At 44.4% G+C, this 15,680-nt stretch overlaps 1 protein-coding gene across 5 annotated transcripts in view; it reads right to left on the bottom strand.

Annotated features, from left to right (window-relative positions):
- adam11 (ADAM metallopeptidase domain 11) overlaps window positions 1-5,059 on the bottom strand; it is a 159,152-nt gene extending 154,093 nt beyond the window's left edge. For all 5 annotated transcript variants that reach the window (XM_078424546.1, XM_078424550.1, XM_078424548.1 and 2 more), the window contains exons 1-3: window positions 4,792-5,059; window positions 4,163-4,338; window positions 3,355-3,431 (exon numbers count right to left, since the gene is read on the bottom strand). In XM_078424546.1, coding sequence (XP_078280672.1) covers window positions 3,355-3,431; window positions 4,163-4,338; window positions 4,792-4,849 — 311 coding nt within the window. In that variant the 5' untranslated portion in view covers window positions 4,850-5,059. The remainder of the gene's footprint in view (window positions 1-3,354; window positions 3,432-4,162; window positions 4,339-4,791) is intronic.
- Window positions 5,060-15,680: the final 10,621 nt, after the last annotated feature.

Genomic DNA, 15,680 nt, shown 5'->3' on the forward strand with positions numbered 1-15,680 from the left:
TTCGGCCCTCCAAGTCCGTGCCGCCCAGCGATCCCCGCACATTAACACTATCCTACACCCACTAGGGACAATTTTTACATTTACCCAGCCAATTAACCTACATACCTGTACATCTTTAATACTATCCTTGATTTCCCTTGTTAGCCATGGATGCACTGCCTTTCCTGGTTTGTTCTTTTGCCAAACTGGGATGAACACTTGCTGTAGTTCATCCATGCAACCTTTAAATGCCTTCCATTGCATGTCCACCGTCAACCCTTTCAGCATCAATTGCCAGTCTATCTTGGACAATTCTCGCCTCATACCCTCAAAGTTACCTTTCTTTAAGTTCAGAACACTTGTTTCTGTATTGACTTTGTCACTCTCCATCCTAATGAAGAATTCCACCATATTATGATCACTCTTGCCCAAGGGGCCTCGCACAACAAGACTGCTAACTAACCCTTCCTCATTACTCAATACCCAGTCTAGAATGGCCTGCTCTCTCGTTGGTTCCTCGACATGTTGGTTTAGAAAACCATCTCGCAAACATTCCAAGAAATCCTCTTCCTCAGCACCCCTGCCAGTTTGGTTCACCCAATCTATATGTAGATTGAAGTCACCCATTATAACTGTTGTCCACACACTGAGCAAATTAAGATATTCCACTATTTTAATTGTCATTTTCCATTGCAAAAGCTAAATATACAGTACAATGTGTCACACATCAACACACTTAGAATCATGGAAGCTTAGGATTATATAGCATGGTACCAGGCACTTCCATGCTGGCCACCTCATCCATGCTGACCAGGATGCCCCATTTAAGCTTGTCCCTTTTGTAAACGTTTGGCCCATATTTCTCTCATTTCTATTCCACTTTCCTATTTTACTTCTGCAATCTCTTTTCATTGAAAATACAACAGGGTTTGATGGCACTGGGCCTGTACTCATTGGAGTTTAAAAGGATGAGGGGGGACCTCATTGAAACGTATGGAATAGTGAAAAGCTTGGATAGAGTGGATGTGGAGAGGATGTTTCCACTAGTGCGAGAGTCTAGGACTAGAGGTCATATCCTCAGAATTAAAGGACGTACCTTTAGAAAGGAGATGAGGAGGAATTTCTTTAGTCAGCGGGTGGTGAACCTGTGGAATTCTTTGCAACAGAAGGCTGTGGAGGCCAAGTCAGAGGATATTTTTAACGCAGAGATAGATAAATTCTTGATTAGTCAGGGGTTATGGGAAGAAGGCAGGGGAATAAGGTTAGATAGATCAGCCATGATTAAATGGTGGAGTAGACTTGGTGGGCTGAATGGCCTAATTCTGCTCCTATCACATGACTTTACAACAGACAATGTCTGTGCCGACATGATGCCACGACCAAATCTTATCTGCCTGCACAGATTCCATATCCCCCCATTCCCTGCAGACCCATGTACCTATCTAAAAGTCTCTTAAATGCCAGTATTGTATCAGTCTCCACCACCACCCCTGGCAGCGAGTTCCAGTCTCTCACCACTCTCTATGTAAATAGAAACTTGTTCCACACATCTCCTATAAGCTTATCCTCTCTCACTTTAAAGTTATGCCCGCTAGTTTAGATTTTTTTCTATCCTGGGAAAAACATCCTGACTCTGATTTTGATAGAACCTACTGCAGCGAATGTTTGTTGTCAACACTTGGCCTCATCTTTTATTTTGTCAGTGGTTTTCCCTAAAACTCTCAATCTGTCATCCATCAATTCTCCAATTTTCTGTGCAGCCTGTTATCAACTTGAAACAGTCCAACACAAGATAATATTAACAACAAAAAAAGCACCAACAAGTTGCACAACTTCCTTTTATTATTGAATAAAATTAGTCAGCTCTGCTCTTTAGGCCCACACCTAGACTAGTTGTAAATCAGACACTGCATGTGCATCAGTTTGAAATACTCTATCCCCTGAAAGATTAGTATTGTGAAATAAATCAATCTAATATAAATAACATTTACATTTGAAGTTTACGGGTGAAAAATGTGGCAGATGCAATGTAAAGGAAAAATGTGAGGACATAGAACTGAAAGGCACAGTATATACTAAATGGTAAGGGATTGGGTAATAGTTATCTTTAAAGGAACCAGGACAAGTATCTACACAAGTATCTACACAAGTATCTACACAAGTATCTACACAAGTATCTACACAAGTATCTACACAAGTATCTACACAAGTATCTACACAAGTATCTACACAAGTATCTACACAAGTATCTACACAAGTTACTGAAAGCCAACATGCAGGTATATCACATAAAGGCTTTTGGATAGGTACCTGAACATACAGGGAATGGAGGTATATGGATTATATGGTGGCCTCCAATAGGTATATGCAATTAGTTTAAAGACACAGCATGGAAACAGGCCCTTCGGCCCGCCGATTCCATGCTGACCATCGATTATCCATTCACACTAATTCGATGTTATCCCACTTTCTCATCCACTCCTTACACACTCGAGGCAGTTTTACAGAGGCCAATTAACCTGCAAACCCCATATGTCTTTTGAGATGTGGGAGGAAACCCACGCAGTCAGAGGGAGAACATGCAAACTCCACACAGACAGCACTCAAGGTCAGGATTGAACCCGGGTATCTGGCGCTATGAGGCAGCAATTCTATTAGTTGCACTCGAGTGCCGCCCGATTGAGGATTATGAGGATAGATGGAATAGATAGTAACATTATTTTCTCCATAGCAGGGATGCCTTAGACAAGAGGGAAATGCTTGACACAGAATGAAAGCAAACACCGTTTTTTGGGTCAACCAATATTATGCAAGTTCTGAGCAATCTCTGAGTGTAGCATTGTACATCAGCCTCCCGGCAGTTCGCTCGTTTTTGAGCTATTAGTTGTCCACAGCAGGAATGTCATCATGCTTGTGAGAATAATATCAGGAAACCGGATAAAACCAGAACATTAAGGTAATGAGGGACACTGAATTTACATCAGAATCTCATTCCCATTCCCATTTACCCAAATTCACTGGAAACACAAAACTGCAGATGCAGGTTGACACAAAAAGGCACAAAGTGCTGGAGTAACTCATCGAGTCAGGCAGCATTCCTGGAGTACATGTATAGGTGAAGTTTTGGGTCAGGAATTTTCATCAGATGGTCACCTATCCATGTTCTCCAGAGATCCTGCCTGACCCGCTGAGTTACTCCAGCACTGTCTTTTTATTTTAACCCAAATTTATTTGTTAGTTTACAAATCTCCAGATGTTAGAAATATGATTAATTTCATTTTTAAATTTGAATCTACTATTATTGATATTGAGGTCTAAATTTGTTTCACTCTTCTAACAACGTCCTTCTGATACTTGTTCTGGATAAATACTCACTGGTTTAGAACTAGATCCAAAATGAAGGATGAACCGAACACATCTATCTGGAAACTTGCTTGTGCCAGATGAATAATCTAGAAAACAAAGTGCACAGTGTCATTAAGAAATGTCAGTTTCATGAGGTCAAAGTTACATCTATAACGTATGTTACTACAATATTAACATAATATGGGCGTATTTTTAGGGCATTGTAGATTCTGTGGGCTGGAAAGCTGAAGAAAACTAAACAGCTTTTTACCGAGAACTTTAACACTGGCCGAAGGTATTTATTCACAAAATGCTGGAGTAACTCAGCAGGTCAGGCAGCATCTCAGGAGAGAAGGAATGGGTGATGTTTCGGGTCGAGACCCTTCTCTCCTGAGATGCTGCCTGACCTGCTGAGTTACTCCAGCATTTTGTGAATAAATACCTTCGATTTGTACCAGCATCTGCAGTTATTTTCTTAGACTACTTTAACGCTGACCATCGTTAAATCTCCGCCACGAAGGGATGGACGAATCCTTCTGCTCGTTATTTTAATTATTAAATATTATTTAACTAATGGATGGGAGATCTCGAGCCGCCCCTCCCTCCTCTGTAGAAGTACATTCTGAGCAGCATCTACTGAGCCCTCTCTGTTGGAGTTTTGCACGGTTCTCCGGAGGCTCAGCCTCCACTCATCTTGCAAAACCAGGCTTTATTTTGGGCAAGAAAATGTAAATCTTAACCCACCTGCAGCCGAGCAGGGCTGAAATGCCTCTCTCCAGGTGGGGATGTGTACACATAGGTGTTTGTTGCTCTAAAGCGGGCACCGCATGGAACCTACCTGAGCAGTGATGTTGCTATTTCGGATTTTCGTGTCCAGCCGATCGTGTTTGATCTCGGTTGCCGAGTGAACGCTGTGGATTAATCGCTGGGGGTTGGCTGTTCCCTGTAACACGGATCTGCCGTTCGGCTGTTCATTCCCCGGCGTCTCTGTGTGTAGCTCGGCGTTAATAAACCCTTTAAAGAAAGAGAGCGTGGCAGGTTAACGGCGAGCCATACATAAACCCTGATTAGAGATCGATCTTGCATTTCAACGCAGAATGTGACTGGTTTCGGGAAATAAACACCGTGGGAGCGTCGCTGTGTGGGTGGGTGTGTGGGTGTGTGTGTGTGTGGGTGTGTGTGTGTGTGGGTGGGTGTGTGTGTGGGTGGGTGGGTGTGTGTGTGTGGGTGTGTGGGTGGGTGTGTTGGACTTGTGTGCACTGCAGAATTTCTGTTGATGCAGCAACTGCGTTGAAAATAATGGACGTTGAAAATAATGGAAATTTAACAAATTGCAGGGTTTTGTTAAAAAAAACAACATTGCAAGCTAAAATTCCATCCAAACGGAGAGGGGGGATAAAGGGGATGCATCGGCATTTATCTGAAAAGCGCCAATTTTCAAAAGAAAAAAAAAGTCCCCTCGCTTACCTGTAGAATCTGTGATGTAGCAGAAAGCAGCGAGAATCCAAGTCAGTCTTAGAGCCATGATTCCACATCCCGCGCTCCCAGGGTGATATGTTGGGGGGCACTTTGTTTATTTACCCCCTACCCCCCTCCCCTCCTTCTCCGTGGAGTGCACAGTGGTGCTGATGGGGATGTGAGCGGAGGCTACAACCCCTCCATCATGGTCTCGCACACAGTCATTCCATCAGCAGCCGAGCGAGTGCATGAAGGAGAAGGACATTCTCTCAGACATCGCCGCTCCCACCAGCATCATTCCCGCCCAACACACCAGTCAGTCTGGTTAAACCCAGCCTACATCCCTGTGTTGTGCAATGACGAGCAATACACTTTATCCTCTTCTCAACGATTGGAATCAGATACCTGGTTCCAATCAAAATGCATTACTCAGACAAGCGGTCTCTCCTAATGTGGTGCTCTGCACTACAAGTGCCTTTGTGTACTATCCGGCTCTGTGATGTGAAACCTAGTTCATCTGTGTAGTTAACGACAGGGCCGTTCTTTTGCAAACATTGGACCGCACGCTGTTGTCACCCAATACTTTCAACGGACTTTTAACAAAATATGCACAAATTGTAATCGCTATTTGGTCTCAAATCACTTATCCCTATTAGACAATAGACAATAGATGCAGGAGTAGGCCATTCGGCCCTACGAGCCAGCACCGCCATTCAATGTGATCATGGCTGATCATTCACAATCAGTACCCCGTTCCTGCCTTCTCCCCATACCCCCTGACTCCGCTATCCTTAAGAGCTCTATCTAGCTCTCTCTTGAATGCATTCAGAGAATTGGCCTCCACTGCCTTCTGAGGCAGAGAATTCCACAGATTCACAACTCTCTGACTGAAAAAGTTTTTCCTCATCTCCGTTCTAAATGGCCTACCCCTTATTCTTAAACTGTGGCCCCTTGTTCTGGACTCCCCCAACATTGGGAACATGTTTCCTGCCTCTAACGTGTCCAACCCCTTAATAATCTTATATGTTTCGATAAGATCCCCTCTCATCCTTCTAAATTCCAGTGTATACAAGCCTAGTCGCTCCAGTCTTTCAACATATGACAGTCGCGCCATTCCGGGAATTAACCTAGTAAACCTATGCTGCACGCCCTCAATAGCAAGAATATCCTTCCTCAAATTTGGAGACCAAAACTGCACACAGTACTCCAGGTGCGGTCTCACTAGGGCCCTGTACAACTGCAGAAGGACCTCTTTGTTCTTATACTCAACTCCCCTTGTTATGAAGGCCAACATTCAATTGGCTTTCTTCACTGCCTGCTGCACCTGCATGCTTCCTTTCAGTGACTGATGCACTAGGACACCCAGATCTCGTTGTACGTCCCCTTTTCCTAACTTGACACCATTCAGATAATACTCTGCCTTCCTATTCTTACCACCAAAGTGGATAACCTCACACTTATCCACATTAAACTGCATCTGCCATGCATCTGCCCACTCACACAACCTGTCCAAGTCACCCTGCAACCTCATAGCATCTTCCTCACAGTTCACACTACCACCCAGCTTTGTATTGAACTGGAAATGAGTTGCTAGGCAGAATCGCCCAGACTTATTGTATATATCGAAGTAGGTATCCACAAACACGACTGTTTTTAATCAAGGTTCAATGTCTGTAGAAATATATAGCTGCTGGTTCAGTTTTTAAACGGTAGAATATGGAGGTGGGAGTAGCTAGTGGAGGCCTTGGAAAGAGGCCATTCAGCCCAACGAGTGCATGCCGACCACGGAGGATGGACAACTCCAATTCTAGTGGAGGCCAGCACATGTGATCAATAAATGACATCAAAGGCTCTCACTGTCCCCTTCATTGGAAAGAAACGGAACAGGCATTGGTGAAACTATGCATGTGTCATTTTTAGTTTTAGAGAAGCAGAATGGGGAAAGGCCCTTTGACCCCTGAGTTCACACTGACCACCAGTCACCCGTTCACACTAGTTCTGTTATCCTATTTTCACACTGAAGGCAATATATAGAGGCCAATTAGACAATGGACAATAGGTGCAGGAGGAGGCCATTCGGCCCTTCAAGCCAGCACTGTAATTCAATGTGATCATGGCTGATCATTCTCAATCAGTACCCCGTTCCTGCCTTCTCCCCATACCCACTGACTCCGCTATCCTTAAGAGCTCTATCTAACTCTCTCTTGAATGCATTCAGAGAATTGGCCTCCACTGCCTTCTGAGGCAGAGAATTCCACAGATTCACAACTCTCTGACTGAAAAAGTTTTTCCTCATCTCAGTTCTAAATGGCCTACCCCTTATTCTTAAACTGTGGCCCCTTGTTCTGGACTCCCCCAACATTTGTGAACATGTTTCCTGCCTCTAACGTGTCCAACCCCTTAATAATCATACGTTTCGATAAGATCTCCTCTCATCCTTCTAAATTCATCTACCATATTTGGGATATGGGAGGAAACCAGAATATCCAGAGGAAACTCATGGGGTCACTAGGAGAATGTGCAAACTCCACACAGACAGCATCCGAGGCCAGGATCAAACCCGGCTCTCAGGCATTGGGAGGCAGTAGCTCCTCCAGCTGCACCACAAACCAAAGGCAAGATGCAGCTCATTATCCCAGATTTAATCTTTAGCAACTGAATTGTTTCCACTTCGAAATGCTGCAGATCGTTAAGCTACCAAATACAAGTTAATGTGGTACATTTAGCGTATTTCAGTGCAAGAGTATCTTTAAGAGCTGATTGAACGTGTGAGGTTTGACTTCTGGTATATTGTTGCACCAGACACCACCTTTACTTGTGCGTTTTATTGCCTTCATTAAAGGATGCTTAACCTTTAGTCCTACCTCTCGGTAAGATGGGCGCTACTGAGACTACTGACACTATCTGCACTGGCTTTGTGATGTTGCTGTTTTAGGCTGTATAGGGCACGGATCCCAGATGAACAGAGAATGGGGTTCTCCGAGTACAGCTGTGATATTGGCTGGCAGTGACAATGCCAGAGATGTTGGTCAGGTTTCAAGATATAAACGGCCTCAGCCAATTGACGGGCGTGTGGAATTAGTGGAAATGTTCCCGAGGGCAAAACACACCATCAAATCATGGACATAGAAGAGAAACACAACAATATGTTGAAAGAAGACAATGTCGTTATTGGTGGTAGGGCCAGCGATATGGGATATATTGAGGAGTGAACACCATGAACTTCAGAGAAGGCTCAGGCAAGAATACAGTGAATATCCTGAAGGGATATTTCAGTTTGTCATCATCAGAGATGTTTGAGAGCTAAGGTTCTGGTATGTGCCACCGGGAACTCGTGGAAATTATAACAAATAGCCAAGGTCAGCAGCCGAGATTACATTTCCAGTCCACTTTAGATTAGGCGTTTAGGAATTGCTTCATTTATAGGCTGGTTTAGTTTAGAGATGCAGCAATGAAACAGGTTCTTCAGCCCATTAAGTCCACGCTGACCAACAATCACCCATTCTCTAATTCTATCCCACACACTAGGGACAAGTTACAGAAGCTAATTAACCTACAAACCTGTATGTCTTTGGAGTGTGGGAGGAAACTGGAGCACCTGGAGAAAACCTTCATGGTCACAGGGGAAAATGTACAAACTCCATACAGAGATAACCCATAGTCAGGATCAAACCTGGGTCTCTGGCGTTGTAAAGGAGCAACTCTACCGCTGAGCCACTGTGCCACAACGTATTCCAGAGTATTTATGCAAACCTGTTTAACACATTGGACTTAATGTTCCAGCTGAGCCAGTTTCACTAGGGGCACTGTGTATGTGGGAAGGAACTGCAGATGCTGGTTAAAATCGAAGATAGGCACAAAATGCTGGAGTAACTCAGCGGGACAGGCAGCATCTCTGGAGAAAAGGAATAGGTGACGTTTCGGGTCGAGACCCTTCTTCAGACCCATTCTGAAACGTCACCAATTCCTTCTCACCAGAGATGCTGCCTGTCCCGCTGAGTTACTCCAGCATTTTGTGTCTATCTTCACTCAGGGCATTATTCTGAGTTATAAACGGAGAACAAATGCACAGAAATAGTAATGGCAACATGGTCTTCATTACATCTCAGTCACAGGGATGCAACAAGAGGGCTAGGCAGGAAAGATCACATGATTTGAGTAGGTGGGAAGGATGTAACATGGGGGCAAAAGTCACATAAAGAAAATACATATATATAACTTATCAATTATTCCAAATAAACTGGACAGGTACATGGACAGGAAAGATTTCGACAGATATGGGGCAAATCTTGGCAGGTTCAACTAGTATAGATGGGGCATCTTGGTTGGCATAGGCAAGATGGCCCAAAGGGCCTGTTTTCGTACTATATGCCTCTGACGCCATAACTTGAACACAATAATGCAAAACCAAAGTACATAGACCAAACATAGTAGTGTAAAGTTCATAAAAGTTCGGTGCCAAGGCAGGGTTGTGATTAGGGTTGTTCAGAGAAGTTAAGAGCCTGATGATTAATGGGAGGAAGCTGTTCTGAAACATGGAAGTTATAATTCTCAGGCTCCTATGCCTTCTTCCTGATGGTAGAAGGAAGAGAGAGCATGCCCAGAGTGGTGTTAATCTGATGATATTAGCTGCCACCTTGAGGCAACGCTTCCTGTAAATCCTTTTCATGGTGGGAAGGTCAGTCCCATGATGGACTAGGCAATGTCCACCATTCTCTGCAGCCTCCTAGTTCTTGAGCATTCAAATTTCTGACCCTGCTGCAATGTAATTAGTCAATATGTTCTCTACTGTTCACTTGTAGAAGGAGATGTGTATGACCAGGAACTTGAAGCTACCAATCTGCTGTGACAGATTAATTGACGAGGGTCCAGGTTATTACTGAAGGCAGGTGTTGATTTGCATCATAACCAACCTTTCAAAGCACATCGTCACAAGTGCCACCAATCAGTAGTCATTGAAGTATGTCTCCATGCTCTTCTTGCCACTGGTATTATGGATGTCTTTTTAAAGCAGGTGGGGGGACCGTTGTAATGAGAGGTTGAATAGGTCTGCGAAACTCCAGCCAGTTGATCTGCATAAGTTTTAACAGACAATAGATCTAATTACCAGTATATCATTGCTTGTCAGGAGACAGGGTGGGAAGAGGTATCATTGCCTGTCATGATACTTTGCTTCTCAATGAGCTGGCCTTAATTGTACCGTCCTTGTCACCCTCTTCAGGTATCCAATCGATGGATGCTACATTTACATTTCTACATTCTTGTTATAGGCTTTTACCTCGTGCAGTATCCCCACAGGATTTCTCCATATCCTTGCAAACTTGCATCCAATCCAAATAGGTACTACTGTCTTTACTGAACCTGAACTTCAAAAGACATCCGAACAGATATATTGATAGGAAGCGTTCAGAGGAATATGGGGCAAATGCAGGCAAATGGAACTAGCCCAGAATGGCAACCTGTTCAGCATGAATGAGGTGGGAGGAAGCTCCTGTTTCCGTGCTGTGTAGCTCCATGACTCCTGTGTGATGTGCTCACCTGAAGAGCTTTCTGACGCCCGGCAGCTTCTCTAACATGTACCTGTAAAGATGCAGCATGTGATAATTCAGTTGTATAGAAAGGAACTGCAGATGCTGGTTTATATCGAAGATGGATACAAAGTGCTGGAGTAACTCAGCGGGTCAGGCAGCACCTGTGGAGTACATGGATAGGTGACGTTTCACAAAGTGCTGGAGTAACTCAGCGGGTCAGGCAGCATCTCTGGAGAACACGGACGATTGACCGGTCGGAACCCTTCTTCGGTCATAATTTCATTGTTCTGGTTCGTATCAGGTGCATACAGTAAATAACCAGGGTGCATATTAAAAATATCCAAACCATTTTCCAATGCGGCACTGAAAGAAGATTCAGCACTTACTCAGGAGACCCTTTGGACTATAACTCCCAGTAGAGGATGGTGTGTCCATATTGTAGTATTGTAGTTACAGGACAGGGGTTTGCACTGGGAATAATGGGCAAAACCTGAACTGAATACCCAGATTTAGAGACTATATTTTCAAAAAGAAAGCATGGCTTTGGAATGGATTGTTAGCTTCACCGGCCACCATACTCCGGTCCCCAACCTGGCAGCTTGAGAAGTGCCAAGTCAGCCATAACGTGCAGATCCTGGCAGCAGAGTTACAGGCTTTCGATTCAACAAAGTAGTCATAGAAAAGGATGTCTTGATGGCTTCCAGTGTGACTATATGAGACAGTGAGATAAAGCAAAGCCCAGGATGAAATTGCAATGAATATAGGTAGATCACTGCAAGAAGGTAGGTGCGGTGATCAAGGTACTGTTACAGGTGCAATTTGATGATGATCCAACTGACAAAGAACGTGAAACTTGGCCCAAAAGAACAGATAAAAAGTTAAGCACCTTTCTGGAAGTAAGCACACCACCATTTTCAACAAAGTATGCAAATGTTGTGAGGTAAGGCTGGTCTTGAAAAGGTTATGTGGTTTAATGCCAAGTATTTACTTGGCAGTAAATGGGACCATGATATCCCCAGAAGTGGGTTTGTGATGAGTGAGCAATATCAGCACTGAATATAGCTTCCTTGATGTAAAACAAAATGCTGAAGACTTTCTTTTGTGAGTCATTGATTTGCGTTGCCTGCCTTTCAGGAGTTTCGTAATAGGGACTGGCTCCTGGCTCTTTCACTTCCGGCAAGCACGGAATGCAGATATTCCACTGGGATAGCAATGAAATACCAAGGTAGGAGATTCAATTATAGAAGAGTCTGCAAAGGCCACCATGAAGTTGAGGAACAGACTTATAATGCATAGAGGATGTGAATCCTAGGCTAGTTCTCTGAGCTTTACAAGCCCAGGATGAAGGATCTCCAACGCCATGAAGATAGCTGTAGGAAGGAACTGCAGATGCTGGTTTATACTGAAGATAGACACAAAATGCTGGAGTAACTCAGCAGGTCAGGCAGCATCTCTGGACAAAAGGAATAGATGACTTATTGGTTCGGAACCCTTCCTCAGACTGTTTCTGAAGAAGGGTTCTGACACTTCTTGGAAACAAGGGTTTCCGATTGAAACATTAACCATTCCTTTTCTCCAGAGATGCTGCCTGACCTGCTGAGTTACTCCAGCATTTTATGCCTATCGTCGCCATTTAGATAGCTGGCTGTTTTAATTGGAGCCACTGGTTGGTCATCAGTGTGGTCTGAGTCAAAGGCATAATTTGGACAGTGACTTAGCATTTTTAAAGCAACAGAATTATTGGCAAACATTGAAGGCAAGCAGATCAGAGGAAGAGACCACCATTTTTCTGAACCAATGAGGAAATCTCCACTGCACCAATGAGGAAATCTTCACCATACCTGGCACAGACAGTGCCGTTCAAGATTAGGAAACAAAGTGCTGGAGTAACTCAGCGTGTCAAGCAGCATCTCTGGAGAGCGTGGATAGGTAGTGTTTTGGAATGGGACCCTTCAGACGGTTTCAGTGGCACCACTGGGCCACCCTTTGCCACTGTGTTCTGGAGCAACGTGTCCATGCAGATGTTGATGTTAAGAGAAGGATAAAACATGATGTGAGACTAGATATGTTTGAAGTCCATCTAGAAGTGTGATCTGCTGGCATGGGGTTTTTAAAATGTTAGAACTTAGAACTTAATCACAAATTTAAAAGTATTGCAGAGAAAAGGCGAAGGGTCTAATAATTATTATTGGTTAGATGTATGTTAAATGATGGTTTGCATGTTTACTACCATCATTTAAAAATGCAGTGTATTTTAGATAATTGAATTGAATTGAATAAGTTTATTGGCCAAGTATGCAGATACAAGGAATGTGCCTTGGTGCTCCGCTCACAAATGACAACACAAACATACAGTTAACAATCAAGAATAAAGCATAAACACATCAAAACAATAAGGATACAACATTACGGTCTAAACATGTGGGTGAAAATAAACCAGAGCAAAAAAGAGACTACAGACTTTGGTTATTGAGTAGAACTATCAGTTGTGGAAAAAAGCTGTTTTTATCTTTGGCTGTGGCTGCTTCGACAGTCCGGAGTCGCCTTCCAGAGGGAAGCATTTCGAAGAGTTTGTGGCCAGGGTGAGAGTGGTCAGAGATGATCTTGCCCTTGCAGTGCACAGTTCGTCAATAGGGGGAAGGTTGCAGCCAACAACCTTCTCAGCTGTGCGAACGATTCGTGGCAGCCTCCGGATGTCGTGCTTGGTGGCTGAGCCAAACCAGACCATGATGGAGAAGGTGAGGACGGACTCAATGATAGCAGTATAGAATTGGACCATCATTGCCTGTGGCAGATTGTGTTTCTTCAGTTGCCGCAGGAAGTACATCCTCTGTTGGGCCTTTTTGACTGTGGAGTCGATGGTGGCCCCCCATTTAAGGTCCCTGGAGATGATGGTTCCAAGGAACTTAAATGACTCCACAGATGTGACTATGGTGTTGTTGATGGTGAGTGGGGGGAGGGGAGGGGGATCTCTTCGAAAGTCTACAATTAGTTCCACTGTCTTGAGAGCATTAAGCTCCAGGTTGTTGTGATGGCACCAGGATGCCAGCTGTGTCACTTCCCCTCTGTAGGCAGATTCCTCCCCATCCTGGATCAGTCCAATCATGGTAGTGTCATCCGCAAACTTGAGGAGCTTGACAGAGGAGTCTGTGGAGGTGCAGTCATTGGTGTAGAGAGAGTAACGGAGAGGGGGGAGTACGCAGCCTTACGGTGCTCCTATGCGGAGGGTCTGTTGATCCGAGATGTGCTTTCCCAGCCTCACATGCTGCTTCCTGTCTGTCAGGAAGTTGATGATCCACTGACAGAGGGGTTTAGGCACAGTCAGCTGGGAGAGTTTGTAGTGTAGTAACTCTGGCACAATGGTGTTGAATGTGGAGCTAAAGTCCACAAACAGAATCCTGGCATGGGTCCCCTTGTGGTCTAGGTGCTGGAGGATGAAGTGCAGGCCTAGATTGACTGCATCATCCACTGATCTATTGGCCCTGTATGCAAACTGCAGGGGGTCCAGCAGGGGGTTTGTGGTATTTTTCAGCTGAGCCAGCACAAGTCTTTCAAAGGTCTTCATGACTACTGAGGTAAGTGCGACAGGCCTGTAGTCATTAAGACCAGTGATCCTTGTCTTTTTGGGTACAGGGACAATAGTGGAGACCTTGAAGCAGGCAGGGACAGTGCAGGTTTGCAGGGACTGGTTGAAAATGTCTGTGTAGATCGGTGCCAGTTGTTCGGCACAGAGCTTGAGGGTAGGGGGGGTGTAATAAGTGTATTTGAAAAAAAACTGAGCAATGTAGTGAGCCTTTTGGTACCGAACACGTTTAGTAGTTGAGAGATTACTACCTTGAAAAGAGTATCTGTTAGCAGATGTAATGTGCTTCAGTCCACACACTATTAAAGCGTCACAAAGTGCTGGAGTAACCCAAAGGCAGCATCTCTGCAGAACATGGATAGGTGACATTTTGGGTCAGGACCTTTCTTCAGTGATAGTAGGAAGAAAGCTGGAAGAGAGGAGAGGGAGGACAAGGCCTGGGAGATAATAGGTGGATACAGGTGAAGTGGTGGGGGTTAATAGGCAGGTTGATAGGGGGGTTGATATCCTTAATTGGACTTTGGTGGCTTTACCTCGCACTGAACATTATTCTCTTATCATGTATCTATACACTGAAAATGGATTGACCATAATCATGTATTGTCTTTCTGCTGACTGGTTAGCACGCAACAAAAGTTATTCACTGGTACCTCAGTCCGCGTGACAATAAACTAAACTGAGGCAGTGGACAAAGGCCAGAGATGAAAAGACAGAAGGTGTGAGACCAAAGGATGGAATAGTGTGAATTGTGAAGCTAGAGGAGAGAATGTATGTGGACGGTGAGGGGGAGGGGAGAGGTAGGTGCGAGTCCAGGTGGGGTATTGGGGAGAGGGGTGTGGGACAAGAGAGAGGGGGAGGGTTTTGTAGTTACCTAAAATTGGAGAATGCAATGTTCATACCATTGAGTTGTAAGCTACCCAAGTGAAAAATGAGGTGTTGTTCCTCCAGTTTGAGAGTGACTTCACTTTGGCAATGACGGAGGCCCAGTATAGAACAGCCAGTATGGGAATCAGAGCACATGGTATTAGGGGTAGGGTACTAACATGGATAGAAAATTGGTTGACAGACAGAAAACAAAGAGTGGGGATAAATTAGTCCCTTTCAGAATGGCAGGCAGTGACTGGTGGGGTACCGCAAGGCTCGGTGATGGGACCCCAGTTATTTACAATATACATTAATGACTTGGATGAAGGGATTAAAAGTACCATTAGCAAATTTGCAGATGATACAAAGCTGGATGGTAGTGTGAACTGCGAGGAAGATGCTATGGGGTTGCAGGGTGACTTGGACAGGATGCAAGGCAGATGCAGTTTAATGTGGATAAGTGTGAGGTTATCCACTTTGGTGGTAAGAATAGGAAGGCAGATTATTATCTGAATGGTGTCAAGTTAGGAAAAGGGGACGTACAACGGGATCTGGGTGTCTTAGTGCATCAGCCACTGAAAGGAAGCATGCAGGTACAGCAGGCAGTGAAGAAAGCCAATGGAATGTTGGCCTTCATAACAAGAGGAGTTGAGTATAGGAGCAAAGAGGTCCTTCTGCAGTTGTACAGGGCCCTAGTGAGACCGCACCTGGAGTACTGTGTGCAGTTTTGGTCTCCAAATTTGAGGAAGGATATTCTTGCTATTGAGGGCGTGCAGCGTAGGTTTACTAGGTTAATTCCCGGAATGGCGGGATTGTCGTATGTTTTAAGACTGGAGCGACTAGGCTTGTATACACTGGAATTTAGGATGAGAGGGGATCTTATCGAAACATATAAGATTATTAAGGGGTTGGACACGTTA

This window comes from Rhinoraja longicauda, chromosome 29 (genome assembly GCF_053455715.1).
Source record: "Rhinoraja longicauda isolate Sanriku21f chromosome 29, sRhiLon1.1, whole genome shotgun sequence".
Lineage (NCBI taxonomy): Eukaryota > Metazoa > Chordata > Chondrichthyes > Rajiformes > Arhynchobatidae > Rhinoraja > Rhinoraja longicauda.